A 12953-nucleotide genomic window follows, 5' to 3' on the forward strand; every position below is an offset into this window, starting at 1 on the left:
GATTTGTGAATTAGCCATCCGATCTAACAGTTCATATCAGGTACAGTACAGGGAGCAGTCTCTCACTTTACATTCCTGTACACAGTGTAATGTGTACCTAGGCACGCATTTACACATATTATTCAGAAATATAACTATATCTGTGTTCAACATATCAGAACAATACTTGTAATTTATCACCAGAGCCATAGACCTTTCTGAAGCTACAACATAAGAGGTTAATATTTCCTAATTTCAGCAGGAAATGTAACTCGGAATTGTGCAACTATGATCTCTGTACTCATAAAAGGTGAGGATGACACAAAAACTGGCAATGTGCCACTTACTATGCAGACTGACAGCTTTATGGCTGGGCCCAGGTAGGGTGAGTACATTTCTTGTTTTACATACAATGTGTCATCTGAGAACAGTTCACAAAAACTAGAGTCTGTCAGTCGGCTACAGAGGATGCAATTTATAAAGCTATAGGAAGTATCAAACTAAAGAGGTGACAGAGAGAGCGGCAGAATGCAGGGGAGAAATTGCCACAATAGTGTGTACTTTATAGTGGCAGTATACAGGATCAGGTACATATGCAGGAAAAATAATTTGGCCATGATAAAACCGGAGGATAGATAGAGAGGTAGATAGACAGAAAGAGAGATAGATAAAGAGAAAGTCTATAGGGGGAGGGCGATATATTGTGAGGGAGGTAGGTGTAGCTCTGCTGTACAGCTCATTCTCTCTGCTGTTGCTATGGAAGAAGACATTTCAACGCACGATACTTCGATTCCAGGGGTGGGAGAGGACGACTGGTGGGAATGGGATTCTAGAGGGAGAAGGGAGGGGGAGTACTGTGTGTGAGGGCAAGCACAGGGGCAGGACTTGCACCTTTTGAAATCGCACAAGGAGCCTCAGATGCAAATGATTTTCTACAAGTGTCTGAACAGAAGGAAGGAGACAGAAAGGGGATGAGGGAGGATGAATTAGAACACTGAGTGTTGGGAGGAAAAAAGGGGGGAATACTAAGAGGATAACAAACGAGAAAGTGAGATAATACCGAGAGGCAGATAAAGGGAAAGCTTGCAGAGAGAAATGTTATATATAGGGTTTGTTTATCACAGGTACCATATGTAGTGGCAGAGGTTTGTGGTTTATAGATGAGTCAAGGTGTGTTGCCTCTAGTGCTTTTATCCATCCAAAGGATTCACAGCACGCTTAATTTAGACCCCATTTTCCACATTTCATGGTCAAGTTGGATTTGTTGTATTATTTTTATTTTCTACATCTTCAAGAGGTTAACATTTCTGATTGTATGCTGTATCAGGTTCATAATACCTTTATCTGTCTCCATGTTTTTCTTTTCCTAGATTATTTCTAACTTCAACTGAAAAAACACTACCTGGTTCTTCAGACGTCCTCACTCCTCTACTTCTTCTCCAATGGCAGGGGTAAGATACTGCAGGCCCTGAGGGGTAAGCACAAATACATGCAACTGGAAGACAACAGGTGTCCTTATCTTAGACAGTACTGTCAGATGATAAATAATGGCTGTCTGCCATAGCTGCTGCTAAGTTGTTGTTTGCAGACACAGACTGAATGTCAAGTATCAGACAATTCCCTGAAAGTGGTGGAATGCAGGTAGTGCCCACTGAGTAACTGACTGTCAGATGCACAGCTGTTGCTTTTAGGATGAAAGATAATTCACAAAGTTGCAGCTCACCAGGGGCTGGAGAACACAGCTTTGCAGCACTATACTAATGGTGATATATGCCGTGCTATGCGAGTCCTGATACGATCACATCGTATCGGGACTCGCATAGCACGGCATGCTGCAGAGGCACAATTTTGACTATATAGTCGTGGCTGCCCTCTCTATTTGGCTCACAAGGGAGCTCACAAGCCCTAAAAGAGCACACAATCAGCATGCGATATGGCTTCCGATGTTCACTATATCGGAAGCCATATTGCACCATGTGTACACACTATAAAGCAACCTAACGTCTTTTATATTTCCTTCTAGAACAAATTATGCTGCAAACCAGATATCTACACTGGTAAGTGAACTTTAATATTTTGCTGTAATGAAGTCTGTAATTATAGGCTCACATACCTTTTTTGATTCATTCAGTCCAGAAGGGGGATTCTATTTTCTGTTATATTAACTGATGTGAGCTGTTCACACTGTGGGCGAGATGTACTAAGTCTTGAAAAGTGATAAAATGGAGAGTGATAAACAACCAGCCACTCAGCTCCTACCTGTCATTTTTCAAACACAGCTTGTGACATGGCAGGAAGGAGCTGATTGGCTGGTGGTTTATCACTCTCCATTTTATCACTTTTCAAGGCTTAGTACATCTGGCTATCATTACAGAGTGATAACAGATGATATAGCTATCATTACAGAGTGATAAGTACAGATGTGTCTTCATACATCTAGCCTCAATATGCCATGTGACAAGAGATACCAGGTGTGAGTAAGTCGCCAGGTCCTGTGTGACTCTGCTAGTGCCAGGCATCTCTCTACCTAAAAATAGGCCTTAGTCGCAACATGATGCGATTAGAAAGCACCAGGAGGCTGTGCTGATTGATATGCATCACTTGCATACATTTTACCGATATCGCCTTTTTTTCACCCGATTCTGACAGATCGGGACAAGAAATCGGAGGTGTTTCACATTCGAACCGATCAGAGGCGCGGCCCCGTGCCCATCTGATCGGAGTCGGACCTGCTGCACGTCAGACATCTGACTCGGCCCACCTCCTGGCACCAGGGAACGGGATTGCATACGATAAAATGTATGCAGAAGGATCGCATACAATATATCATATGCATCTTAGCACTTTGTATACACATTCAGACTTGTTACACAGATATAACATGTGGTTTACCAAATGAATCAGCACAGTCTCCTGATGTCGCATCACTAAAGGTGCCCATACACGGTGCGTCAGGGCAGTGCGATAAGATGTCATAAAGTCTGTGCAGCCTGTGGTTTTAGTACTAGATTGCACTGTAGCACACTGCATGCTTTTTGTACCATACTTGCCGACTTATATATTTGCCTCTCCGGGAGAAGCCCAGAGAGGCCAGCCGAATCTCCTGGTCGGGGGAAGGGAACAAGGTGGCTGACTCAAAGTCCCGCCCCAATCCACAAAAACACAGCGATTCGCAGGTCCGCGAGTAGGGGGCGGGGCTAAAATGATGCAAAACGACGCTAAAAGCAGCATTTTAGTCCCGCCCTCTCTCCGCGGACCCGCGATTTGCGGAAAATGCCGCTAATATAATCAGCAGGGAAGGGGGTGCAGGGGCTCTGGCCAGCAAGACTTGCCCACCTTTTCGGGTCTGCCTCCTGGCCATTCCGGGAGGGTAGGCAAGCCTGTTTTGTACTAGATGCTATGCAACCTAGTACTAAATGCACGGAGTTCATCGCACCATGTACGGGCACCTTAAGGTGTATTTTCTGGTAAAAAGATGTTAAAAGATGCCCAACACTAAGAGACTTGTGTGAGTCCTGGCACGCAGAGAGGGACTGTTTGGTGGGCGGTGGCGGGGAGGCGCTGAGGTGGTGTGGGCGCCGGGGGGGGGGGGCTGCGGGACTATTATTACTCACTGCTTTGCCTTCAGTTCTGCTGCCAGTGCCTGTGCCGGTTCCCAGCTCTCCTGGCTACTGCTGCAGCAGTGACACTCGGAAAATGGCTGCCCCCATACTGCAGACAGTTTTCCGTCTGCTGTATGGGGGCAGCCATTTTCCAAGTGTCACTTTTCATAAGGAGCAGTAGCCAGGACCAGGCGCAGATGGATCCGTCTCCCCTCCGCGCACCCCAGCTCCCCTCCACTGGCAGCACAACCGCGGCTCAGGTAACGGCCACACGGGGGGTGACGGGGTGGTGTTTACTGTAGTGGGGCGCCCCGCTGCATTTACGGCAGGGGGGCGCAGAATTATTAGTTACGGCTCTGAGGATACACCTGTAGTTTTAAGAGTAAATAATGATTCTGATTATCATATTTTACACTATGATGACTGTGAATTTAAGTACTGTTAATGATTAAGTAGATATGTGCTGAGTCTTGGCGAAATGATGCATTTTCAGTGACAAGCTAGTAAAATGGCTTATTCAGTTTTATGCAATTCATTCCACTGTGCATGGATGGTTTAACTGTATTCCGGGGGGGGGGTGAAGCTATATGGTAGAACGTGCAATATAGTTCTGTTAGAGACATAATGCAGTGTTTATGCCAGCAACATTTCAGCCCCAAATCTGCACAAGCGCAGTGCAGGTCACAACACATGGGAGATGCACACATGCATGAATTGGGCCCTCTGTCTCTAACCTCTCCCCCAAGTTGCACACTGCTGAAATTGCTTTAGTGTGTTTTTCCATAGTCGTATAACTGACTTGCTAATGTGCAAAGACTGGGACACCTTCTCTGTACATCTTTAGATGAAACGATTCATCATAGTATGCAATTAGACGAAACTAGCACCTGCTCCATACTAGGTGCAAATTCTCCATAAAAGAGTATGGCCTCCAATCTATGAGATAAGGGCCTGAGATGCAGCTTGTGTGACCCTATGGGTGATACGAGGTTGCACAGTACTGTAAGGCTTATTTCACATGCTCCGGCTCCTGCCGGGCGGTGAAACCCTGCACCGCCAAATGCCATGCCGCACACAGTAGTTGCTAATGGACACGGCCCGGCCGCCCGGTTGTAGCCGGATCCCACCACTGGAAGAGACGGCTGCCAGGCTGTGGCCATCCCCTCCATTCTAAACTGCTGTGTGCAGCAAGGAGCGTGTGAAATAGCCCTATCCTAGATGCAAGCAGGAGGCTTCTACCTATATCAGACTCCCCCTGCTGCATTACCATACTAGGATACTAGGATCAAAAACACTAGCTCATGAACAATGCCATACTTTATATAGGAGGCGTAATGTCCGTGTCCATCACAACAGTCTGAATAATCAGACTGTTGTGATGGACACGGACATTACGCCTCCTATATAAAGTATGGTATGGTTCATGAGCTAGTGTACTTGATCCCATTTGAGGGGCACTTCACTACATTTTTTCTTTATTGTGTATTCTGTTGTCACCAGGCTGATAATACCTGGTATTATTGTATAAGCTGACCCTACCCAGCGCCGAAACAGTATAATTGTGTGTATATTGGCATTACCATACTAGTTCGTTGCTGCTGCCTCCAAGTAAGCACCATCCGTCCACACCTGACTTAGGCGCAGGGTCATCTTCTTGTCGTTTGAATGTACTTTTTAATATATTTAATGCATTTTGTTATCCTTAGAAGTTTATATATAGAAGTTTATATATGTAAAAAGAGTGTATATAAACAATTCAATAGTAACAATAACAACTAACATGTCTCTTCTAGTTGGTGTGTGTTTAGCGACTACTGTACTGTGCATAGCTGGGATTACATTCATAAGCATTGGTGAGTTAAATATCCCCTAAATTCATGAAAAATATTATACTCATATTTCCACCATTGAGAAATGCGTATACTTGAGAATTATTGCCCTCATTCTAATTCCTTTGGTCCCTGGCGTGTTTGCATCGGGGACCGATGTTTCTGCCCTGTATGCCCTGGAGATTAGCAGTGAGCGCTGATGCGTCCTCCCGCATCATCACTGGTTGCTGCCCTTCGTGTGCTGGTTTCACCAGCAGACTGAACCATTTTCCACAGTCACCTACTGTGTAAAGTAAGTAGCTGAGTAAGTCTAATTTATATAGTGGTTCACTGTCAGTGAAAATCGCTGGCCCAGGTGAAAATCGTTCAGTGTGTATGCACTGAGCGATATTCCAGCCAGCAATTTTTACATCAACGCTGGCCATACATGCTGGGCAGAAACGCCCAGTGTGTATGGACCATAAGATGTAAATGTAATAAGACGTGAGTTTTATTGAATATGAGATGTTGCCCATAGCAACCAGTCAGATTCTAAATAAATAAGAAATAGAAACTGATTGGTTGCTATGGGCCATCTTCAACATCTCATCTTGGCCCTAAAAATTTCCCTGATTCCACAAAATCCACTTTATGCAGCTGTTACATTTTTTGGAGAAAAAAAAAAAGAAATCAGAGATATATACACTTAAATAGACTCATCAGTGGCAAGATCTCTATGACTAAATGCAGTTTAAACAGTGGCAGTTTAACTTTCAACCTATGAGCTGCAGGATTGCAGCCCCTCCCCCAGGTAAAATCTGCCACTGTGCTCTGCCTACGTTTTTGCCCAGCGTGTATGCATAGCAATGATCGCTAAAGCCAAACACACTTATGGATTTGCCCAGCAATTTTTCTTTTGGCTTTCCATAGCAGGGTGCTGGTAATACCATCAGACACTGGCGTAACTACCGAGGGTGCAGGTGGTGCAGCTGCTATGGAGCCTGAGTTATGCAAAATTATGCTACCAACTATGATCTCCCTGAAACTAGTTTTCAAAAGTAGGCAAGTATGGAGCAGCATAACATGCCCCAGCTCCACGAAATTAGATTTAGAAAAATAGGAAAGTATGCTTTATAGCAAAACTGTGGCAGGACATGCTGAGACTTGTAGTTTCACAGCAGTTGGAGAACCACAAATGATGTCACAACTGGGTGGGTCTTTAAATTTGTCTTCCCAGCTGTGAAGTCAGTATCGGTGGCCCCTGTGGCCACTGTATGGGTGGTCAGCAGGTCGCCTGTACACATAGCCACACATAGAGATATACATTATGTATCTGCAAGATAGATCAGCCTCAGCTGTACTGCAGGGCGAATGCAATATTTTTGTGAATATTTGGGGAAAATTCCAAATGTGAAGTGGAATTAATGATTTGCCTTCACACAGGGTCATTTTACCTGGATGAGTGCGAGCTGGAGAGACACATTCCAATCTATGTGCTTGTACAAGGAGTAATCTTCCTTCTGGCTGGATGCACGCTTGTGATCCTACTTTCGAGTGACAAGTTAATCTTGTTTTTCTTAATTTTCTGCACACTATCCATATTCTGGTTCTGTTGGTTGATAACTGGTAAGTAAAATATTAATTTAACATATTATAGGAGGTTCATATAACTAATATATTTACAAAATAAAAGGCTTCTTGAATAGCATGGGACAAATCACATAAAGGTGTTGTAAATATTAGCAAACAATTACTGCTTTACCCCATCTGTGCTCATCCATTGCTTATTCACCCAGTCAATGCTCTTCACTGTCCTAAACACCCTTCAACCACTTTACTCACTGCTGAATTTGCCATCTATTATAAAGTAGCTGCAGTTCCCACCTCCACTTATAGATAGATAGATAGATAGATAGATAGATAGATAGATAGATAGATATTATATGTGTCCAGTCAGGGACTCAGAATATAAGTAAACTAGTAAGCACCCTCAAAGCAAATGCTTCGAAAACTAGTCTGCTACCTTGTGATTGCCTCTGTGTTTGTGCATTTGTGAGAGAGAGATGTAGATTCACCTGCTGCCAACAGATGCCAGTGTTTCGGAGACACACAAATGGACATTATACATATATATATATAGAGAGAGAGAGAGAGAGAGAGAGAGAGAGAGAGAGAGAGAGATATTATATATTTTTTATTAAATGGGTTTATTGTGCAAACTGCAACTTTTCAATCAATATGATTCCTGTTCAAGATATTTATCTTACTTATAAAATGGTCCCTGTTGTTACAAAACATCTCTACGTGAGATGATGTAGGGCAGTGGCAGTTTTTACCTATGGGCTGCAGGGCTGCAGCCCCCCCAGGTAAAATCCGCCACTGTCTCTGACTAAGTGAAGCCAGATGCAGTCTGTGAGACTGCTTTAGCTTCACTGTGACTGGCAATGACTTCCTATTGGAAGTCCTACCTGCCAGTCACCCAAGACAGTCCCATTGGGAGTTTCCTTCCCCTGGGACGCCTCTACATGGGCTGCTGAGTGGCAGCCCATAAAACCGTGTCCCGCACATGCGCAGTACGAGGACAATACTGCGCATGCGTCAGACCTGGGAGCCTGAATATGGCTTTGGTGGTGCTGCAAAAGCAGCCCACAGAGACTGGGGGCCAGCGCATTCGCAGTACTGAAGAGGCTACTGCCAGGAACTGGCGTAGCTGAGGGGACCAGTGCTAGGGTAAATGAGCTCCACCACCTCTTCAGGACCACTTTAAGCCCTGACAGGGTGTTATCCTTTTAACCCTTATAGCCAGAATTGATCAGGGATTATGCGTAATCAAATTCCTGATAACCAGCCCTCAGAGCCACAATTACACATAGATCTGAGAACTTATCCCAGATTCCATGATAGACTAGTCTTGATTAGATCGGCCAATAAAAATGGACTATAATTGGATAAATCGTTAATGACCACAAGGATAAAACTGCGATAATAACAATTTTTTTTTATTAAATGATAAATGAGCGCAGATACCCCCTTACCACTGCTCCTAAACCTATGGAATTCATTGTTCGAAAGTCTAATATGAACCACATTTCTTCAAATGTTCCATTGAAACATGCCTCTCCATGCTTGCTTACCCTACCACCAACTAGTCAAGTACAGTACTGTATATAAACTACCTCTACTTTATCCATTTTGCACCTACTGTTTCTCTAGTTTCTTCATAAGACCTTAAAATTGTGTATCATACTTTGTTCACACACAATATTTGTTATTTTAAAGTGTTTCATTGTTAAATATTAAGCCATTAAGAAACAAAAGTATGATGTTTTACAAATAATATATATATTTTTTTTTTAGGTAGTGTGTGGGTTTTCCGTCACTTCATCGTCTACCATGGACAGTGCAATGATGTTTTGTACCTCTTTGCATTTTGGACCCTGATTGTGCAGTATATTATTTTAAGTACTGCATTTTTGGCATCAGTTATTTACTGCTGCTTCTTCTGTATCTTGCTTTGGGCTTGTACTGCTGTTCATGGTTAAAGACCAAGAACAGGAAAAGCAGGCGCATTGAAACGCAATCTGTGTGCTCTTTGGTACTAAATGCTGAAATGGGTCAAGAACCAACCAAGAAAGAGAGAAGTCTCCCAGGTCGTTAAGGAACCAAATGGGAAACATATTTACATTTGGTGCACAAAGTATTAAAAAGCCATTGAACAATCTGGGAGGTCTCAATTTTTCAACAGACTGCTGCCTTTCTGCTAATTGTCTCTCAATGGCTTCATGTGACATCAGCACAAGTGCATTATAGATGGGGACAAAAAGCTCTGTGGTGAATGCTGCACACAGTCTGAATGAACAAGAACAAGATTGTTTACTGACAGCTTGTACAAGCTGTCGGAAAAAGGCCTCAAGTTCTGAACACTGTGCATGAATACTATTAATTTTCTCAGCACTTTGATGGCTTCTCATGGAAAACGCAAACCTTTTCTGCATGCTGCATTTGAGTCAAGAGGTTAAATAAAACCAGCACTTCTCAAAAATCTCATCTAGTATGAACATGGACATTGTAACTGACCTTTACAGTTAATTTGCAACAGCCATCAAAACCTTTGTCACCAAGTAGGATCAGAGCTTGGAAAAAGGGCAAACACTGGGTATTCTTGAAGTCTGCAACCTTTAACCCTAAATTTAGAGAAATACATTATATTTGCCATATATGTTTGTTTATAGACCCAAGTTGAATATAAGGCGCTGCCCCAAATGGAGGTGTTTAGGATTAAATATGTCAACAGTGAAGGAAAAAAGATAATGCCAATTTTCACCAAACCTTCAAGATAAATACTCTAGTATCTTGCAAACAGGTGACCATCAGAATATCACATTAAATCAGCATAGGAAATACTTGCTACCTTGTTGGCATCCAATCTTCTGTCAATATTTTAAAGTTATTAATTTCTTAGGGGTCTATTAACTTTGGGTATGAAGATAAAGGTGCCAGCCAATTATCTCCTAACTGCCATGTGACAGGCTTTGTTTAAAAGTAGGGACTAATTGGCTGGTACATTATCTCCTCAAAGGCTTAGTACATAGACTCCTTAATATCCTTATCATTGTCCAACAAATCTGTGGTTAGCATCTATTTCAGGGATGGGCAAAATGCATCCCTCAAGCTGTTGATGAACTACACATTCCAGCATGCATTTCACCAGTTTCTGCATGGCCATATAGCAAAACAAAGACAAGGCATGCTGGGATATGTAGTTCGGAGGGCCACTTATTGCCTACCCCTGGTATATGTGGATCGGTTAAACCCTGCTGCCATTATTGTAAGTAAATTAAAATGAACCAAATTGTTTTTTTGCAATGAATGCTGCAACAGCTCAACCGGTTATCAACCTGGCCTTAAGAAGCTGCAAACTGCATATCTGTGCAATTAAAGGACTTTGTGCCTTCATATTTCAAGACTTCCTGGCTTGATAAATTTCTTAATCTTTTAATAATCAGAGAAGAAATACAAATCAATGCTGGCTTAGAAAAATATACCAAGATACTTGTGAAAGGTAAATATAAATTCAACACTGTATAATATTTAAGATTGTACGTACATGTTTATTTTATTGTGTGCTTGACTGTAAAATAAGATATTCCAAACAATTGATAGACAATTTATTTCATGGTTAAGTGTCTGTGTTTATGTGGATTGGAAAATATGTTTTTTTTTGGTACTTGTTTCCTAGCAGGGCGCCCAATAAGCTGTTTGCTTAGTGGGCTATTCTGCACAGTGAAATCGTATTGAACATCACATTGCATGGCTTTTTGTGCCGTGCGATGTGCGATGCGATCTCAGTAGTTAATTTATTCACTGCACCCTGAGTGAAATCGCATCACGTCGCATGGCCCTTTTTTGTGGCATGAGATGTGATCTCAGTAGTTCATATGATAAAACACCTAAAACACCACCACTCTCCACGTCACCCCGAAGCGTGGCGAGCCCAGTGAGGAGCGGTGGAACGCGTCCTCCGACCTTTTCATACTCCCACTATCCATGTCGTCGTGGAGTTGACTTTATATAGTGTGGCGAGCGCAGTGAGCCACTGAGCCCGAAGCGTGGCGAGCGCAGCGAGCCCCGCGAGGGTGCGCGGATTACTTTACATGTATCCCGCGTCCGCTCGCCATGCTTCGGGCTCGGTGGCTCGCCACACTATATAAAGTCAACTTCACGCCGACGTGGATAGTGGGGGTAATGAAAAGGTCGGAGGACGCGTTCCTCCTCCACTCGCCAAGCTTCGGGGTAACGTGGAGAGTGGTGGTGTTTTACCATATACTGAGATCGCATCTCACATCTCACGCCACAAAAAGCCACGCAATGCAATGTGCGATGCGATTTCACTACGTTAGCGAACCTAGGAAATCTGAGCACCCTGCTAGGAAACAAGTACCATTTTTTTCAAACATTTTAACATTAAAAATACAAATCTGGTAGGATGGAATGACTAGCATCCTAACAACTGTAGATGTATAGGAAATCAGTTGCCAAAACAGTCTAATGCTCCGTGGTTCGATCGACGTGGTCTATTTTTCTTTTAAAGTTTGCTTATATAAGCAAAATCAAATGGAAATTGAAAGCCACTAAGACCCCACTCCCTAACCCGTGGGTCAAAAAGGGGTCCAGCCACTACACAAAGTCGTTCAGGGAAGCAAAATATGGTGACGTTGCATAACATAGAGGGGGTAAAGGACATGGGGTTTTAGAAAAAAAACTGTGGTCAGGACTGGGAGCCGACCACAGAGAGGTGTATGCCGGGCACACCATAAGCATGGGTCCCGTATACATTCAGACACTGTTGCCAAATTTGGACTAAACCAATGTGAGGTGGCTTGATTTGGTCCAGATTAGGTTCCCAAGGGCCAAAAAAGGTGTCCGGCCACTACACTAAGTGGGTCAGGGAAGCAAGATATTTCAGGACATAGGGTTTAAGACATACGTAGAGGACATAGGAAATAAGGGGGAAAAATTGGTCAGATTCAGGAGCCGACCACAGAGAGGTGTATGCCGAGCACACCATGGGCATGGGAAGCATGTTCAGGGCCTTCTGCTGGACATAATTGGATGATAACTTCAGATGACAATAGGCAGCCACCTCCTGGGTCTGTTGGAAGAGCTGTCAAGTTTAAACAAGAGAAAATAATAGTAATAAAAAAGGTTTATAAAGGTAAGCTATGATTGTAGATAAAGGTAATGAGGTACATAAAAATAAGTTATGAAGTACATACAAGGCATACAGAAAGTATTCACTTTTCCTCATTTTGTTATGTTACAGCCTTATTCCAAAATGGAATAAATTAAATTTTTTCCTCAAAATTCTACGCACAATACCCTATAATGCCAACGTGAAAAAAGTTTTTGGGAGATTTTTTTAATATAATGCCACAAGCTTTGGCACACCAATATTTGAGTAGATGCGCCCATTCCTTTTTGAAGTACCTCTCAAGCTCCATCAGGTTGGATGGAAAGTGTTGGTGCACAACCATATTCAGATCTCTCCAAAGATTCAAGCCTGGGCTCTGGCTGGGCCCCTCAAGGACATTTACAGAGTTGTCCTGAAACAATGATAGTCTAAAATAAGTTGTTATAACAAATAATTAGAAACACATGATGTTTAGCCATATAGCAGGAGGGTGAGCACATAAAGCGTGTCGAAACTTGAAGAGGAGAGGACAAAATATATTTTTGGTGGAAAAAATTCCTGGAGAAAGTGTAGGAGGAAGGAAATGGCGAACAGAAGAAAATGGAATCAGTAATCACCCGTATAACATACCTTTATTGTGGTATGGAATCGTGTTCTATAAATGACGGTGATACTGAAGCTGAGAGTGAGACTTAGTGGGAGTATTGATCCACCTTTATGTCCATAGCGGTAGGTATGGAAATTGTGGGTGCCTGAACAATTGTGAAGACCCCATTAATGTCTTGAATAGTGTACCGAATAAGTTAATTAAAGTAAAAAATAAAATAATTAATTATCGACATACCAACTGATGACAGGGAATACGTCTGTATG

At 42.8% G+C, this 12953-nt stretch overlaps 1 protein-coding gene across 5 annotated transcripts; it reads left to right on the forward strand.

The window, feature by feature from the left end:
- Positions 1-300: 300 nt before the first annotated feature.
- LOC146044952 (uncharacterized) lies at positions 301-10355 on the forward strand. 5 transcript variants are annotated; one of them, XM_083163628.1, is made up of 6 exons: positions 301-364; positions 1350-1430; positions 2003-2036; positions 5375-5434; positions 6833-7015; positions 8747-10355. In XM_083163628.1, the coding sequence occupies exons 2-6, from the start codon at positions 1422-1424 to the stop codon at positions 8929-8931; spliced, it is 471 nt and encodes a 156-aa protein (XP_083019754.1). In that variant the 5' UTR covers positions 301-364; positions 1350-1421; the 3' UTR covers positions 8932-10355. The 5 variants fall into 5 exon arrangements, with proteins under 5 accessions (XP_083019754.1, XP_083019751.1, XP_083019752.1 ...); XM_083163625.1 differs by lacking the exon at positions 301-364 and adding an exon at positions 691-794; XM_083163626.1 differs by lacking the exon at positions 301-364 and adding an exon at positions 699-777.
- Positions 10356-12953: the final 2598 nt, after the last annotated feature.

The sequence above is a fragment of the Crinia signifera genome, chromosome 11 (assembly GCF_055691185.1).
Source record: "Crinia signifera chromosome 11, ASM5569118v1, whole genome shotgun sequence".
Taxonomy (NCBI): domain Eukaryota; kingdom Metazoa; phylum Chordata; class Amphibia; order Anura; family Myobatrachidae; genus Crinia; species Crinia signifera.